General features: G+C 30.7%; 1 protein-coding gene across 12 annotated transcripts in view; it reads right to left on the bottom strand.

Moving 5' to 3' along the window:
• LOC108751679 (dynamin) overlaps nucleotides 1–19,470 on the bottom strand; it is an 89,417-nt gene that overhangs the window by 9,521 nt on the left and 60,426 nt on the right. For 4 of the 12 annotated variants that reach the window (XM_018492113.1, XM_018492020.1, XM_018492270.1 and 1 more), the window contains 4 exons: nucleotides 17,827–18,002; nucleotides 17,713–17,718; nucleotides 17,068–17,256; nucleotides 15,072–15,167 (listed from right to left, as the gene is read on the bottom strand). In XM_018492113.1, the coding sequence (XP_018347615.1) occupies nucleotides 15,072–15,167; nucleotides 17,068–17,256; nucleotides 17,713–17,718; nucleotides 17,827–18,002 (467 nt within the window). Of the gene's footprint in view, nucleotides 1–15,071; nucleotides 15,168–16,395; nucleotides 16,734–17,067; nucleotides 17,257–17,712; nucleotides 17,719–17,826; nucleotides 18,003–19,470 lie in introns of those variants that run through there. The other 8 variants (XM_018492196.1, XM_018492349.1, XM_018492500.1 and 5 more) reach the window with 5 other exon arrangements.

Here is a 19,470-nt window from a genome sequence, read left to right as displayed (position 1 = left end):
TATATATATATATATAAAACAACATAATCAATTTTAATTCATTAATGATCAATAATCTATCTCTATTTTTTCATTTGAAAGAAAACAATTTTAATGCGAAATATGATGCTCTCTTAAACTTTTCAATATGTAATACCCAAATACATTAAAATTGGTAAACCTTTACATTAGGGGATGTCTCTTCAATGACCTTGATATATGTTATAAGGATGATGGTACTGATCAACTTTTTCTTTTTAACAAATTAATCAGCGGTCTCTTATAGTTTCTAAGATATTTAGATTTTCGCCTTACTAAATGATTCCCTTCTATCAAGGGAAATGAAACTCGAACGCCTCTGAAGCAGGGGAGAGGAATGGAACTCGCTTCGCGTGGAAGTGGCGCGCACCTAAGTAGGGGGAGATGAGGTGAAAATTGCTTCGCATGGAAAATCGTGCGATATAATCGTGCGATAGAAAATAATGAAATTTTGGATATGAGTTTTATGTAAATATATCTCGAAAACTATAAAAGGCTGCCGATTAATTTATTAGGAAAAGTTGATCACTATCCTCACCTCTATAACATATATCAAGGTCAAGATCATGAAAGAGGTAAAGGAATCCCCGTAAAGGAACAAACAATTTTTTAGAAAGATTATGTCAACCATAATTCGAAATCTAAACAATTATAATTTGGAATATATTATTTATAAACATAAATACTCGTTATTCAAATTATGACCTTTAAGAAGATCCTAAAATCGTCTGTTTTACTAATTCAATAGAATTTATATACATACGACCTAGAGAGCACAGTTGTCTAAAAGATGACTAAATTGTTATAAAGATATCTTTTAGTGAAAGAATATAGTCAACGAAAAGATGAGACTAAAAGACGACAGATATAATCATCTTTATCCATATAATAACTAAAGAATGATTTCTGTGGATATTAGTTGTCTTTAAGATTTCTTTTAGTTTTTATACTTTGGCACATATAACGTTTAATAACATATATCAGATACCTGAATTAGTTTTTACAAAAAAAAAGTAAACGAAATTGCATGTCAATATACATCCCATTTTTGTAATGTTTATCATAATGCCATGTCCTGTGTGCAAGAGTCATTATTTTTCATCATAGTCCCTTTTGGGGACTTGCTTTCAAAAAATATTTTATTAGTGTTCATTAGAACACGAGTAAAATTTCTCACAATGCTATACCTTTTATTCTATTTATATGATTTTCAAACATGACAAATTGAACTCCACCGCGTCCGTTTAGTGGCGATCTCGCGTACTGCTCGCAGATAAGTGACGAAAGGTATAAAGTAATGAACAGATATCTTCTTTACGTTTTTTCGGTAACACAAAAAGATATCTTTTCGTCTTACCAAAAAGAACGATATCTTTTTGTCATCTTTTCGTTTTGTTGAAGACATCTTAACAAAAAATCTTTTCTTATTATCTTTTAGTATTTTGTGCTGTCTAGAGATTTATGTATCATTGACACATCACTATATATTACTATATATTACATCAATATCGCACGCACACATATGCATAATATAGTCATATAACAATTTTATAGGAATCAAATGACAAAATCTAATTCTAAGAACTATAGATTAATTAGCTCTTATTTTACCTATTGAATCTAATTCTAAGAATTCTTTATTCATGTAAACTATTATTACAATTTTGTAAGTACGATTTAAGTAAATGAATTCTGGACAGGGGGAGATGGGGTAGACTTTGTTTCGTATTGCAAACGTATGCGTGGAAGCAGTACCCTCCCTCCCCTTACTCGGGGAGGCACCTACTGCCTCCAGGCACATACATACATATAGTACATTTTTTATAACGCGGAACGACGACTATCCTACCTTCCCTCCTCCCTAAGAATGGTTTTTGATTCGCGTGGAAAGTCATACGCCCCTAGGCAGGAGGAGAGGTAGAATGGACATTGTTAGTATGAAAATCAGCCATTTAAAACATTTTTAGTACAAAATATTTCTAAGCAAAGAAATATGTTGTAATTCTTAAGGCTCCTGAGCAGAATTGGATACGCATAATACCTTTTTTTATGCATGGAGTTTTATGCGTAGAAAACTCGAGAATTCTGCGCAGATAATTAAGCGAGATTTTCTGCTGTATAAAACTCCTTTCATGCAGAAAATCTCGCTTGGTTATATATAAGGTGTCCGATAATTCTTCCGACAGAATTCGTGGACATGTAGAGCGGACTAAACTGAGACGGAAAGTCTCTATCATTTTATGATTTTCGCAATAGTTAACGAGAAATTAATCTCTAAAGATCATCGAATACGCGTATCCGGCCTACTACTATCATGTGTACGTCCATTACTAGCTCGGCATGTGGGTTGCGGGGAGTGGGGATGGGCCTGACAAGCCTTGCTAGCCACTCCCTGCAGACTGAACTAGCAATGGACGTACACTTGATGGTAGTAGGCTGGGCGAACGCGCGTATTCGGCGATTTTTAAAGATTAATATTTTGTTAACTTTTCGGAAGAATTATTAAACATTCTGTATAGCTTTATTTTATTAAAGAAAAATGAAAGAAAAAAGGAAGGAAGAAAAAAGAAATCCATAGGGGTCCATCTAATCTTTTTAGTTTTTATTATTTTTAATATGTTGTAAACTCATTAATCAAATTTCGTGCCCTTTATATTTCAGCGAAAAGTATCTAAAACGCATGCGTATGTGACTAGAGCATAAATGTCACAGTTCTCACTATTATATTTTATAACTCATTATTATATTTTACATATAAGACAAAGTACAAACATTTGTCTATCATTATGAAATACATGAAATTGTGAATCTGTTCTTCATCGCTCATATTTTAATTTTTTTGTATCTATAAGCGGTTCTTATTTTCATAGCCCGTTCTTATTTTAAGACTGTTTTAAGTAATATCTTAACATGCTAATGTTGCCCTTTAGCTGATGACATTTTAAGACTGTACTTAGGATAGTCTCAAATATAAGAAACAACTATAAATACCAGCCTATATGTATATATATATATATATATATATATATATATATATATATATATATGTATTAATAAAACTCATTGTTGACTCTCATTTAAGAGCGACGAAGCCGACGAATAGAACTATAGCTCAATCATAGGTTATACAGCAGGACACATTTCATAAGTTTTCTGCGTTTTCTATATTTTCTGCATATTCTGCGTGTTTTCTGCATTTTATGTGTATTATGCGTAACATTGTGCATAATACCTTTCTATCGCACAAATTATCCAACTTTGCTCCTGATGGTACGTTCGGGGAAACTATTAGCGCTACTTGTGTTATTCTTCGTTGTTTATTAAACGTAAAAACAAGAATAGAATAATATAAATCGCTAATAGTGTCTGCCAAACGCACCTTGAATACTCACTCCAGCCATATTGAATTGTGACGTCATAAGCGAGAAATGTGTCATAGCGACACGTTAGTTTTTCATGCATGCCATTTGTAACTTAGAATACTAGAAAAGAGAATTACAAACGATCTTATCATTTCGTTTCATCCAGTGTTGCCAACTTGGCTTATTTTCCGCCATTTCTAGCTTATTTTAATGTCACTTAGTAGGCAAAAATCGCGTTTAGCTGATGCTTTATTTTCTGGATTATTTGAGAATCGGAGCAGCGGATTTTCTCTTCAAAATAAACCCATTTTTTATTTAATTATATATAATAAATTAAATTTTAACTTAATCATATGTAATTTGTCATCTTTGATAAACCTGTATACACGAATTTTCCCTGGCAATGTAAGGCGTGACTGACAAATCAGATTATGTGCAAATCTGCAATAGGTCATAGGTAGTGTAATATAGATTATATTCTAAGAGTGCGTTCCGATATACACTGCCAGTACTGAAACTATACAGTATACGTTACGTGCGCTATAGATTTTCGGCACTGGGAGTAAATATCGGAATTTATTAGGTGTACAAAAAAGTTCTGAGCTTTAGATTTGATACAACCGAAATAACAATTTAAATTTTATATATCTTCCCGCCCTTTTGGGGTTTTAAAACAGTAACATTTAACCTCCTGAAATGCGATACGGTTTGGCGTTTGATGCACATAACCTCAAAAATCAGTAGTGTTCACGATGGCAATTACAAAAGAGCATATTCGATTTTCCATCCACTTCGCGTTTCATCTGAAGAAAAATGCTGCTGAAGCCACTGAAATGATTTGTGCTGCATATGGAGAGAACGCTGTAAGTCATGCAACATGCAAAAGGTGGTATCAAAAGTTTCGCCAAGGAGATTTCAGTCTTAAAGATGAATCGCGTGCTGGACGCCCTGAAAAGATTGAAACGGACGAATTGCAAGCACTGCTGGATATAAACTCTGCGCAAACTGAAAAGGAGCTTGCAGAACAGCTTGGCGTTACGCAGCAAGCCATTTCCGTACGATTATAATAAATAAAGATTGAATTTTACAAAAAAAAGCTCAGAACTTTTTTGTACACCTAATACTTCCAGCGCTAAAACTGCTACAGTTTACGTTCATTATAGATTTTTATTACTGGCAGTGAACTTTGGAACTTTTTTAAAATGTATAAAAAATGTGCAATATACTTTATTTTATTTTCTTATATATTTTATTGCATTAATACAAATAAAGTAAAACTAATTAACATATTTTAAATTATTAGAAAGTGGCTAAGAAATTTACAAAGGTTAAATAATAAAGAGCATACAGCCACAACTAAGGATGTAAATAAGTTATATAATATATTACTTAAAAACAATTCATAACAATAAGTAGACGTTTCGGTCAAGATTTGACCCTCTTCAGTACAATAAAATAGTAGTATCAGTAAAATAATTTTTTGTTTTTACAATAGAACTCGGTACTTGCGTGTCTCTTCGTTGTGGGGCTCGTCGTTTTTTAAATGAAGAATTAATTATATTATTGAAGAAAAAGAAAAAACTTTTGTAATTAAATTCTTTCTATCCATGTAGCGCGACAACAATTAACTGTTATCTTAATCTACTTGGATCGATTGCGATTAATTCCGTATAATAAGGAAATAATAAGTTTTGTACTAGCTATCGCTACATTTATCAGTCGAATTGTGTATTTAGTTTTAATTTTTAACGTATTCTATTTTATTGAAGTTTGATTGTACTGAAGAGGGTTAAATATTGACCGAAACGTCTACTTATTGTTATGAATTGTTTTTAAATAATATATAACTTATTTACATCCTTAGTTGTGGCTGTATGCTCTTTATTATTTAACCTTTGTAATTAACATATAATTATGTATTTATTTTAATTCCTTTTTTTAAACACGTATGCACATGCACGCACGCACGTACATATGCACAGTATGTACTCGTATAGTACACTTCATTATTTTTAGTTTATCTCTAAGATATTTTAGAAAGGCATATGATGGATTTTAAAATTTCGAATTGGCAACACTGTTTTATCCAAATTTTCTTTATTTATAAATGATATGTAAGAAAAATCAATATGTCATTTCTCGCTTATGATGTTATGATTCAATATAGCTAAAGCTGACTACTCAGGAGCCTATAATCCCAGCTAATGTTATATAACTGTTATATTGTTATAATGAAATGGAATGTAACATAATGTGTTGATTACATGTAACGTACATGTTAGTTGTAACTTCACACTCACTGCAAATTACAGTTATATACAATAAATATAACAATGTAATAAACGTTATATAACTGTTTGCATAGTTACAGAAAAAGTACAGAATAATTATATAACATGTTGAAATGTTATATGACTATAATATAAATAATTCCAATGTTATGCAATTGTTATATAAATTATATTATAGTTACGTAATCTTATTTATATACACTTTATTAGAATAATCACACATAAAATGACATGTAAACTATATATAGGCATTGCATAAGATCGCTGGACCAGTATCTTATATAAATCAATATGATATCTTAATGCTGAATAATCCAACGGCCTTAAGCTATACTTACGCAGCTTACGTCATTCTATGTATGATAACTCTTGTGGACTTTCTGCAATAAGCTATTACCATGGTGTGTGCAGTTTGGCCAAACCACGCCTACTTTTGCTCCGTATTGATAGGGAGTAAGAGCTACCAACCATGAAACGCAAAACATGGAGTGGTATTCATAGTCCGTTCTTATTTTAAAATTGTCTTAAATAATGTCTTAAGATGTTAATACAATCCTCGGATTGACTTATGACATCTTAAGACTGTAAAACAGTCTTAAATGCAAGAATCAACTATGAATACCGCCTATTTCGCGTCGTAAAATTGTACTGAATTTTTCCTTGTTTGACACAATTTATAATGCATCTTAAACTCTCTTTCTACAGAAAGAGAAACATAAAGTGTGTTAAACAAGGAAAGATTCAATACCAATTTCACGATGCGAAACAGGCCAATATTCATAGTCGATTCTAGCATTTAAGACTGTCTTAAGTACAGTCTTAAGATGTCAATCCGAGGACTGTATTAGCATTTTAAGACACTATTTAAGAGTTTTAAAATAAAAACGGTCTACAAATACCGCCTCACGTTTAGCACAGTTGGTAGCCCTTTCTGCTTATGAACAGTCCGTAGACGAAGAGGGCAGAGATTTAGAAAGACACTGTCCAACTGCACACACACTATATATTATCCCTTCCACCATGGCTATGACCTAAGTTTTAAGTCTTAAGTTGTAAGAAATTGACCAATTTTCTTGTAGCATGACTTAAAGCTTAGGTAATGACTTATTGTAGAATGCTCATCATTCTCTGCAGAAATGTCAGATTCATGAATTAATTGTTAAACAGTATTAAACGCTGCTACAAATCAACATTTTCTATCCAGAGTCGACATTGATCGCTGCTTACCTGAAAAATACAGACAATAGAAACAGGGAATAAGAAATTTCTATCTATCAGAAACTGTGTACTCTGTGTAGAATGCATGTTTTCTGATATAAGTACTAAATCTGTTATTCCCTAATTACAAATAAATGCTGAGCGCAACTGTTATATAATATGAATATAACAATAATACATAACCCTTATAAATGTTACGTAATATATAATATAATATAACGGTTATCTATCTTCGATATAACATCTGTGTTACATTGAGATTATGTTGCCTTTACTTTACTGTAACAAGTACATATCAAAATAATGCCACAGTTATATAACTATATAATACAATTATTTCGTAGCTATATAACAAAATATATTATATTAATATCACTACAATATAACATTCTGTTATATTATGTGTTATTTTCAGGTTCTATTGTAACTATACTCCGTATTTACTGGGATGTTATATGTAGTATAAATTAGACGTTATTTTTTAAACTTTGTTAATAACTTTGAAATGAATAACGATTGACGGCTAAAACATTTCGGAGATGACTCAGGATTATGACCTTGACAATATATGTCAAGATCATTAAAATCTGTGAGATGGTCCCTAATATACACAATTATCAAATTTTAAAATCTGTAAAGAAAGAGAAAAGTAATTGTTATACAAAAATTATTACGTTTAGTGAAACAGATGATTTTAAGTCGTCTTAATGAATCAAATAACATCAATTTTCATCATTTTCCTGACATATACAAACATATATTTTCAGATCAGATTATTGTCAGATATCGCTAGTACTATTTTCGAAAAGAAAACATATTACAGGATTGCAAACGAGAGGTTTCAAAAAATTTACTGAAAAAATACACAGAACGCGAATACGCATCCCCGTACAGAGGGGAATACATTTATGAGTTTCTGACTCATCTTTGGATAATTTCAACATTATAACTCGCAATATGTGGGAAATATTAAACGTTTCAATCAGGAAAGAAAAATAATTTATTTTGCGATTTGCGCAATAAACCCGGACGAAAATGCGTCTTCGACTGTTCATGATAGCAATGTCCTTTTTCACGTAATCTTATTTTTCACGAACATACGTATGTATACATATATATGTATGTATACACATATATACATATATACGTATAGATATATTTTATAACATTACTCCCTATATACACATTTATATTGCAGTAAAACAGTGTGGGTGTTTCTCTCGTGCATACGATATTACAACGCATTTTTTGAAATGTAGCGCAGAAGAACTTAAGCGACCCTTACACGATCAATGTTATCGTAGAAAATGTTAATATAGTATAATAAAATAATAATATTATTATTTTATTACTATTAAATAATTTATATAATGTATATAATATATATTGATATTATATTCAAATCAATATATCTATATCAATGTTATAACGCAATACATTGCATCGATAATGCTAATCGTGCAGGAGCCGCCTTAGCCAAGTAACCCTCCAACATTATATTGTAATAATTTTAATACAATATTTCAAGTAGAATTTTATCCCACAAATATAATTATGATTTCTTGGTCGGATTTAACGGTTCGGAATAAAAATCATGGTAATTATTTACATTAAGAAATTCCCCCTTCAACCTTAACTTTAACGTTGTCATGACGTTGTCGTGACCTCCAACAAGTTTTAGCTGTCGTTTGTTATTCGTTAAAAAGTTATTACCAAAAAAATTTGAAAAATAATATCTCTTTTCTACTATATAAAACAGAAAGTTTTAAAATATATGTTACGACTTTTCACGCGAAGCATTTTTCACTCCATGTCCCTCCTTGCTAAGAGGCGCATAACTTTGAAACGATGGAACTCGTTTCACGTGGAAAGTTGTATTTCCTTAATTGGTCCATTTTACACCTCTCTCCTTACCTAGAATTATCTGACTTTTCATACAAAGCAAGGAAATAATTACTAACTTTGATCGTTAATAACTTTATAGGTAACGAGCGACGATTAAAGTTTGTTGGAAGTCACTCAGGGTCATGACAATATATGTCAAGGTCAGGAAGGGAGGAGAGGTCCCCCAATGTAAATAATTACCAAAATCGCTATAAAAATCAATATACAATATGAAAATTAACAAAGACAATATATACTGGTTTGTGTTGATCATCGAGAACTATATTTGCCATTCAATATCTGGGATTAGAAGTACATAGTGATTTTGCTGTATGGCATGCAGTCGCTTGTTATCGCGGCTGTGAAAGCTTTTGCTTATATCAAGGATTCTCTACCGCGTTTTATGATTGGGGGTTACTTTGCCCATGTACGATCAAAGGGTTTGGCACAATAGGAAGAAACAAGGGGAAGATATGCGTGTCTTTGGTGCAATTTGAAATTACTGCTTTATATAATAGTGAAAACATTTAAAGTATATTTATTTCCAGCTCGTGAATTTGTTAAATCGTCCATCCTACTCTCTCTCTCTCTCTCTCTCTCTCTCTCTCTCTCGACAAATTTCATTACTTTCTCTGGTGTGCCAAACCCTTTAAGATAATCAAAACTACACTAATAGCAAATCCACGATTCGCTCATCGACTGAAGCATCACTCTCAGCTTTTTTTCAAATTCTTTATAATAGATATTATATATAAGCGCGGTGATCCGAAGATTCTTAAAGTCCGCGGTGTAAAATGGAATTATATATTTAATTGATGTTAGCTGTACATAAAATAAGCATAACTAGACATATAAAGCTTTAGATGGAAGCATATATAACGCATCGAATAAAGTGCATATCGCAATTTCTATATGTATATACAAGATCCCAGAATGATTGCCAAATATTTCATGTGCTGATAGAGCGGATTAAACTGAATCGAAAAGTCCTGTACTATTTTGCAATTTTCACAATAGTTAACAAGATATTAATTACCAAAAATCGCCAAATATTGGTTTTCAATAATTTTTTATTCAAGTAAATACTATTAAGTTAACTTTACAGAAAAACAGCAAGACATAAACATTGTTTATTTTCTTCTCATAGAACTCTAAAAATGTTTTTTTTTCAAAAATTTTTATCAACTTTTTAGTACTGTATTTTCTTATTTTTATTAACATGAGAAAATACGGTATTAAAAAATTCTGGAAAAATTCTTTCTTCTCTAGAGTTCTCTATGAGAGGAAAATAAACAATTTTTATCTCTTGCTGTTTTTCTGTAAAGTTTATAGTATTATACTTTAATGAAAAATTATTGAAAACCACTGAAATATTCAGCGATTTTTAATAATTTAACAATTGTGAAAATCACAAAATGGTAGAAAATTTTTCGACTCAGTTTAGTCTGATTTATCAGCATACGAAATATTTGACAGTTATTCCGAGACATCGTGTGTGTGTGTGTGTGTGTGTGTGTGTGTGTGTGTGTATAGTGTAATATTCTTTCATTTTTCATTAATCATGGACATAGAAATTCATATTCATCAGTTCGGTGCAATTTAATTACATTTCACGCCCCGTTGGGTCTTAATACTTTTATAATTAAATCATCATAACATAAAATAGTGCTGGGATTTACTTACACATTTCAGTCGATTTTCAGTTTGGTTCTTATTCGTTACTTCACCAAGCCGTGCGCAGCCTAACTGCCGGTTAGCATTAGGTTGCGCGCGGGTTGGTGAAGTAAAGGGCAGGAACCAAACTGAAAATCAGTTGAAATGTGGAAGTAAATCCCAGCACTGACATAAAGCAAAGAGAACGCGAATACCCCTTTAAAGGCAAAATATATTTAATTAATCATATGTTGAAGTATTTATAATTACCTAAACAAAGTTATTATATCATCTTTGGTTGTAAAATTTGAGATTAATATTCCACCAAATCATCCCCAGATGCATTTAAGGGGATCCTAAAGTATTACCGACTAAACTATATAATTTTTGTATCAACAATTACTTTTTTCCTCTTTTACTGATTTGAAAATCCTTTTCCATTAAATTCCTTTTCTATTAAAATATACGCATTAATACATGTCTGTGAGGTGGAGTCTATGATGAAAACGACAAAAAATTTCGAAATTGAGATCTTTATTATTTTTTTTTTCAATGGCGCTCCGAAGCTGTCACGTCGTAACAACATTTGCTTTAGATAAAAGCTATATAATCTATACTTATGAAATAGTAGTCCACAGACTAATAGTTTGCATGAAAAAACAGCGTGGAATTCTTAAGATTAGATTTAGACATCTAATTAAAATGTAATTGTTATATGAAAATTTATGTGTATGTGTGCGTGAGTGAGATATTGATGTAGTGATGTGTCAGTGACACGTAAATTATCTGTATGTGTGTTATTTATAATATGACTAATCATCTTTAAGATCCCCTTAAATATGTATAAACTTAATGGTTCAACTTTTATAATATTATGATAGGACTTATTACAAGTACAATAATGCAATTTAACGGAAATATGAAACAAGAGATTCTTTTCGCTCTGATCTATTCCATAAAACACAGAATACTTACACATATTTATTCTACCCTAATACATCGCATAGATTTCAATAACTCTTTATTATCTGATTTAATTTTTTAGCCCACCTTTTATCTTCTTTTAAAAATAAATATAAATAGTGCACTATCAGAAGAGGTGGAATATTCATACACAATTAAATCGACAGAGCTCTAAATATTTAATTTAACTTTTCATTTAAATGTTCAATTATCAATATTCGATGCGATAAATGCATACAGCGCATAATATGCCCGATTAAAAAGCTACACAACATCTTATAAAGAGGCCTCTAATAACCTCATTGTTATGCATTAATAACTCGCTAGTGCAAAAATGATTATTTCATAAGAAAAAACACACACAAATCTATCGATCGAGTGTGAAATATGTTAAATAAATCTATGGATATATTTTTGTAATGTATATAATAAAGCACGGTGATTTTAATAATTTAATTTAACTGCATTACTCTTGTTATATCGACGCTTATTCAATTCTAACATTGCTTCAAAAGGATAAATGTGCGTGTGTATGCGCGCACGTACGCGCGTGTGTGACATATACCATATACACGCACATCTGTATACAAGTTATACTGTACAATAACGTTACAATAGTGCACTTTGTGGCTGCGGAATCTCTTTCATGTTGATGTTTCTGATGCATTCTACGCCAAATGCAACATATGACATCAATTTTAGTATTCCGAAACTTTATAATTATATTTAAACCACGACTAATATCTTTGCCTTAATGATACGCAAAACCATGTATAATTAATCCGACGTGCTTCAAAGAGCGACAAATTTTAATAAATTCGAGAACAAATTAATAGCAATGTAATTAATTAATTAAAACACGAAGTAAAAAATGCGCATGGTTAAAGAATTATGCTACCATCAGATAAAATAAGTTGAAGTAAACAGTTACGTATGTGTGTACTAAGAAATATTATTAGGCCTTATTAATATTGGCAATTTCAATGAAGAAATGTCCTACATGTTAATACTTATGATTGTATGCGAAGTTTATAGATTTTTTTCTTGTTCATTAATAAATTCATAATGTCACTATGACAGTCGGAGAATACGCAATGACACGGAAGATATGACTCTTCAGTTGTCGGTGTTTTTCTAAATTCATTATTTAAGACATTCAACGTTCTACTGTAACGAAAAATATTCTTTTTTTTTAATTGCACTTCGATTACCTTCTTTTGAGTTTCTCCCGGGTCACTGCGTAAACGTATTTGAAATGAAAGCATAAGTCGCTCAGTATATAGTAGCACACAAGCTTTACAAAAAGTATTATGAATTTTATATACAATACATACATAATAAAATAAGCTTGTGCCATACTATTTAATAAACTACTTTTCCCAAATGTCACAAATATTTCATGCAAGAACGTGTACTATATAATCTTGAAGCACGTCATTGCTTTGCAAATAGGCAAGATTACCTAATTACAAGTCATCGTATATAAAGGGTGTCCCAAAATTAACGCAAGATTTGAATTTGCCGCCATTTGTGCAGTAAAGTGTTGGCAACCCAAAAAAAAAAACAATTTAACAGCTGACAGTTTAGGGTTAGTGAAAATGGAGCGTGAAAATGGATTATTGAACATCAACAAATGGATGCTGATTTTTCGAGCAAAATCATCCTAAGCGATGAAGCACATTTTCACCTTGATGGCTTTGTTAATCGCCAAAATCGCCCCCTAGATCGTGTGATTTAACACCATTAGATTTCTTTTTATGGGGTTATTTGAAATCACAGGTCTATGTCAACAAGCCCACAACCACCCGTGCATTAAAGAAGGAGATTTCAACGCTGCATCAACGAAATTCAGCCACATTTATGCAAAATGGTCATGGAAAATTTCGACAAACGAGTGCGTATGTGCATGCAAAGCCGTGGAGGCCATTTGCCCGATGTGTTATTCCACAAATAACCCTATCCTATGTACTTTATGATTCAATAAAAAAATAACAATCAAAAGACTAAAAACTGTGTTTTCTATTTAATTCAAATCTTGCGTTAATTTTGGGACACCCTTTACATATATTAAACCGCAAGCATAATCAGGAAGCTCTCTTCGAGAAAATAACTATAAATAATACAAAATACAACGTCGCTCCTGGATGCGCTTGCCAAATATGATGTCACTCATTATAGATTGTATGTGGTATTAATCACCATTATACTCAGTAGGCACATCGTGCCTATATATTGTTAATTTAGACTATTTAGAGAGAGAAAGAGAGGGATGGGGAGAGAAGAGAATAGATAGAAGAAAAGGAATAGGAGAAAAGGGTTGGGCTAGAAAGAGAAAGAGAAAGAGAAGAGAAGAGAAAGGGGATTTCATGACTTCGGATTTTCATACAAAATCCTTGAAGCATTCTACGCTATATCACATCCTATGTCTGAGCCCATTTTTTTCTTGTTTATCTCGTAAATATTATGAAGTATCTTTCATTTTCTTATATAGTATACATATATGGCATATATATATTTTTTAAATAATTATAAGAGAAAAAAATAACAAAAACGTTATAGGAAATAGAGAGAAATAAAGAAATTTTATGATGATTCTGTGTAATATAATGCTTTTGTCATTAAAGAATTTTGTTCAGAACAAGTTGGATATACATTCGTGAGTTTTAGTTACATACTTTCCCAACAGCATGACATTTTCTCATCTATCTTATCACTGCCAATAGTGTGGTCGATATTTTCTTCAATACTATAATTCAAGTATATGTTAGATGCAGTCGACATGACAATGCCATAATATTTATATCAAACTCGCTCTTCAACGGTAGATATTTTATATAATCAATGCGCAAAATTAAGCTGTCAATCATATTATCAAATTCTGGTAGACTTTCCAGGATCGATTCACTGGACACAAACATCATTTTAGAAAGAAATCCATAATATTTTGCTAACAAGATTATTAATTTTCACACTTTCGCACAGCGTGAAAATAATAATGAAATCGGATTAATTGTGCTAATTTTATGCTAAAATCTCTACTTTGTTCTTTTTTTTTTACACATATATGCATATATATATTTATTTCAATTCATAACATTTTTCTTGACTGTCATACTTTGATTCCAGTTCTAAAGTTTAAAATGTTAAAACTTAAAATTTTATTGCTTGATTTTGAACTAATGATTTTAGAAAATATCATAATCAAATCTTCTAAGACATTAAAGATAATATGAAATACTGCACAAGATAGATATAATATTTACGTATATAAATATATGTGTATACATATATATATTCATATTAATATTTATATTCATTGTATTTATACATATAATATAGATATATTTTTATGAGATTGTTTTCAACATAAAAATATAATGCAATATAAATATGTTACGTACACACATGTATATGTGTACGTATGTATGTACAGATTTGATTCCAAAAGTATAACCATTAATTAAATCCATAGAACACCATGCAAAAGAGGAAGCCATAGATAAAATAAAATAGGAACAAATTAATTATTTTGCGGAATTATGTGTTATATAAAGATCTATTCAAAAGGAATATTAGTTCATTCTCAACCCTGAACAGTCTACCAATCTACTTTCTGCGCAACTTAAACGGATACCCATATATATTATATTATTAAGGGTATAAATCCGAAACATCTATTTACTTGATCTTGAACGCATCCATCAGCTCGTTCACAGCAGCCTGTGTCGCAGCCTGTGTCGCAGCTTGCGTTATCCTCTGCTGTAGACCACCCCCTCGACTAAACACATCACGGATACCCAACTTTGACTACTCTCACTCTTGCAATTTGTTTCAGGGACATACATCATATGTTTAACATTGATAAATGTTAACTTATGATGCGTGTCTTGTGAATAAAAGCGTGCATAATGCTTTTTTAAATGTGTAGCTGAGATAAAGTAACATTAACGGTATGTAGCTTTATAACTAGACCCCGGATTAGCCACCAATTGATGTACCGATTCGAATGATCGTAACGCACTCCTCATGATTCTCCCCATTTCCATTTGCCGGCACATGATGTGGGAAACGACGGTGCCACAGCGGTGGGGGAATGAAGTGAGGAAAGCTAGCTACGATTGATACAATCTCAGACCTTTAATCCGGACTCTATTTATAACAGCAGTTACAAAAATTTTTTTATAATAACGATACGATATTTGTTCAATATTCAAAGGCAACTTTTAAGCTGTTAGACTAAATTCGTCTTCCATTTATAAATACATAATAATTATAATATATGCTATTTTGTTACTTTTGATAAATCGTAATGCAGGCACCGACATATTTGTCCACAATTAGTAATTGACAAGTTTCGGATTATTAGTTTTCATATAAAATATTTTGGAATAAAAGACATATAAAGTAGAAGTGCTTATGCTTAAAAAGTTTTGAAATTACATTAAAAGGCGTATGTATGTATCTTAGATTTTACACAAATATATCGATGAAATATGATTAATAGATAATTAATAGATTTCGAAGTTATTTTTTTAATTTAGTCGCATTTTGCCAAAATGTCATGCTGTTAGTAAGTAAATAAATTATCTATCTGCTATAAGAACGTAAAGTCCTTTATTTGATAATATTTTCAACGGTATATACATATATGATATACATTTTCATAAAGATAATTTACAATTGAACGTGTATGACTCGACTATGTATATATATTTTCATTTTCTAAGAACAAGAAGATATTGTATTTGAAAATATTTAGTATTATAGATTTTACTATTAGTGGCGTTAAACCTACAACTACAATTAGGGCTGTATTAATCTCCGTGCCAGAAACAATACTATACATATATAAAAAAAATATATATACGATATGTATATAAATATATTAAGCTAAAAATTATTATAAATTATTATAAAATTATTATAATTTTATATTCACGCAATATAAAATATTAAATAAATAGAAATAATATCATAGAGGAAAAATATAATTACTTTTATCCTTTTTCAAATCTTAATTACTTAAAAATACGTCGTTGTTGTGTTACACGTAGGTGAAATATACTAGAGGAATTGCTCAACATTGGGAAGCTCAATCAGATTCCGGAAACACAAAAAAAGTGTAGGACTTATATAATTAGAATAATTTTCGTGTTATTTTCACACTCCTACTTAATTAACATTGATCATGTAATTTCTCATAGTATATGTAGACAATAACGATAACATTAGGAAAGAGACAATTATTGTGTTTTGTGTAAAATATACACTGTCTATAATGCAACGGATACGATATTAATTAGTAGCGAATAGGCGAGTTAGTGCGAAGACTTATTGTCGGCGCCTGCAATAGAAAGGGAAGTTAGCACCCAAAAGCCCCAGCACAAAAGCTACTGTTTAATATACTCGAGCAAGATTCTCAAAGAAAGCTGCAAAGTTTACGTTTACGATTGTATACCGCTTTTACATCGTTATTGCATCATTATATTTCGAACACACAATCAACAAGGAGCGTTATTGTGCGGCATAAAATTTGTACAGATTAGCTTAGAAAGAATTGTGATCAATAGAACGTTAAAATCGCGATATACGATTTGAGAAGTTTTTTTCTGATACAATTAATTAGAATTTTCGTAGAGTTTTTTAAGTTCTATGTACTCAAAAATTATTGTACTCACGATGGTATCATAGGTGGAGGTAGGCCAGGATTAGCTCGCGTTGGTGGTGGTCCACCTGGACCAGGTCTATTAGGAATGGCTGGTGCTGGCCGGCCGCTTCCAGGTACTGGTGGTGGTGCTCGAGAGCTAGAAATAGGTGGTGGCTGTGTCACTCCACGTCTTGGACCACCAGGAGATGGTGGCGATAATCTAAAATGTATAATACATTTACAATCGATTTTAATCAACTTCTATAATACATTATTCGAGCGTGTCAAACATGTTCATCCAAAACAAAAAGAAGGATATAAATAATGTATACAAAGAAGTTAAAGCATAAAATCTCCAAATGTATAACATTAGTCTATATAATTTTTTAATATTATTATTCAAAGATATAAACAATAAAATAGTTGAGATTGAAGATATGAAATATTGATTGATTAAATTAAGATATTGATAAATAATTAAATTCTAATGGTATTTTAATCTAGCTTAATATTTTTATAAGAATATCACTACTACTCAGAAAAATCTACTAATAAGAAAAGCATGCATAATATGAACGTGATGTTTTGTATAACAAAATGATCGCATTTTTTTTCTCGATAATACAGTTCATTAGAAAAAAATAAAGATAAATACGTCATATGTAAAAAATCTTACCCAAGACTGTTTCAACGGTGTTCAAATGTATGGCAAAGCAGACGGTACAAAATGTAAGGATGATAAATTAGTAAAATGCGCGATAGACCATTTTAGGAATAACATAAGGGTTACCTTGGGTTGTCGCCGGATATCAGCCAATCGTTCTTCACGGGTGGTGGTACTGGAGTTGAAACTGTGGCCATAGAGACATCTCCAATGATACGAAGAGCCTCTTTGCATGCATGATACATGCGTAACATTTCCTCTCGTTTCTGCGCTTCTTCAGGAGATTCTTCCATCATTGAAGCCTATAATTGTACATACACATTATATATTTTTTTTAGATAAAAACATAAAAATATAAAAACGTAGAAAAAAATCAGACATAAATGTCAAGGTTGAGAAGTAACTAGTTATTTGTAAGTTAAAGTTACTTTTTTTCAGTAACTTTAACTTAACTTTGTGCTATTTTTTCCAGTTGTAACTGTAACTTAGTTACATTTTTTCAATTAACTATTAGCTAATTTGAATTACTTTCACAACTATTTTGCATATTTTAAACTAATTTGTCAATTTAATGTAATTGATTAAAATCTGAATAATTACATTACTGCCGCTACTGGTTGCGTAGAAGATAAAGGCAACGTTCAGAAGACAAACAGTAATTTAATTTTGCTTATTGTTAATATTCACTGCAAATCCTTTATTTCTCATAAGCTAATTATCTATAAAAATATTAGGTTAAGTAAAAAGTCATCGCGTTTTTTTAAAAGACATCTATCAGTAAAAACCGCAATTACTTTCTTACCAACAATATAAATATATCTTGATAGAGTAAAGTTTCAGCTTTAAAAATCTCTTTTTTAAATTATACGATACGACAATTTTTAATGGAGTTATGAGCAATTAAAGTCAAAATAATTCTTTTATTTAATCCGCGATAACTCAGTAATCAAAAGTCGTAGGAATATTAAAAAAAAACGATTTTGTAGGGAAAGTATCAAGCTTTCACGATAGGTAATCGAAAATTTTCTCAAATTCGTTTTGGACACGTTACAAATCCACAAAGTGAGAAGAAAATTTTTCGTCTTTTTCAGCTCGTAGTTTTTGGTATGTAAAAATTATCAAACTCATATAAACTTAAAAAATGTGATAAGCTTTTAAAAGTAGAGATTTCAAGCTTTAAAACCCTTTTTTTAAATTTGAATTTCATTCATTATTGACGAAGATATTGTATATACAACTTTGAGCTAAAAAATACGCGATGACTTTTTACTCAACCTAATATTACGTTAATAATTTGACAATTTAATCTTGCTTATTATCAATATCTGATATCTAATTCTTATCTTTAAAAAGCCGTTTACAATAAAAGTATCATGATATAATAGGTTATAAAGTGAGAAATTGACATCATAATCGAATGTGAAAAGAATAATACATTATGATTGATCAATTTTTTACAGTTTACTGCTTATTACTCTCATTGTAGTCATAAAAACAAATTATCTTTACAAATATCGTAAAGGTAAGCAATAAACGAAGCGACAATCATAGTAGAAAACATAAAATTATCGTTACATTTTTTCTCACTTTTTTTTACTATAATTTGATCGATTCGCTTACTGCTTACATCTTACCTTACGTTTTTTTACGCGTTTCTGGCTTAATAATTTCTATTTCTTAAATAAAATTGTATAACATGTAAAAACATAAACCAATTTTTCTCTCTAGTTCTTACAATATCAAAATATCTATATCGCTCTATAATCATAA

Source organism: Trachymyrmex septentrionalis, unplaced genomic scaffold (genome assembly GCF_001594115.1).
Source record: "Trachymyrmex septentrionalis isolate Tsep2-gDNA-1 unplaced genomic scaffold, Tsep1.0 scaffold1, whole genome shotgun sequence".
NCBI lineage: Eukaryota > Metazoa > Arthropoda > Insecta > Hymenoptera > Formicidae > Trachymyrmex > Trachymyrmex septentrionalis.
This window is presented reverse-complemented; position numbering and strand designations above follow the sequence as displayed.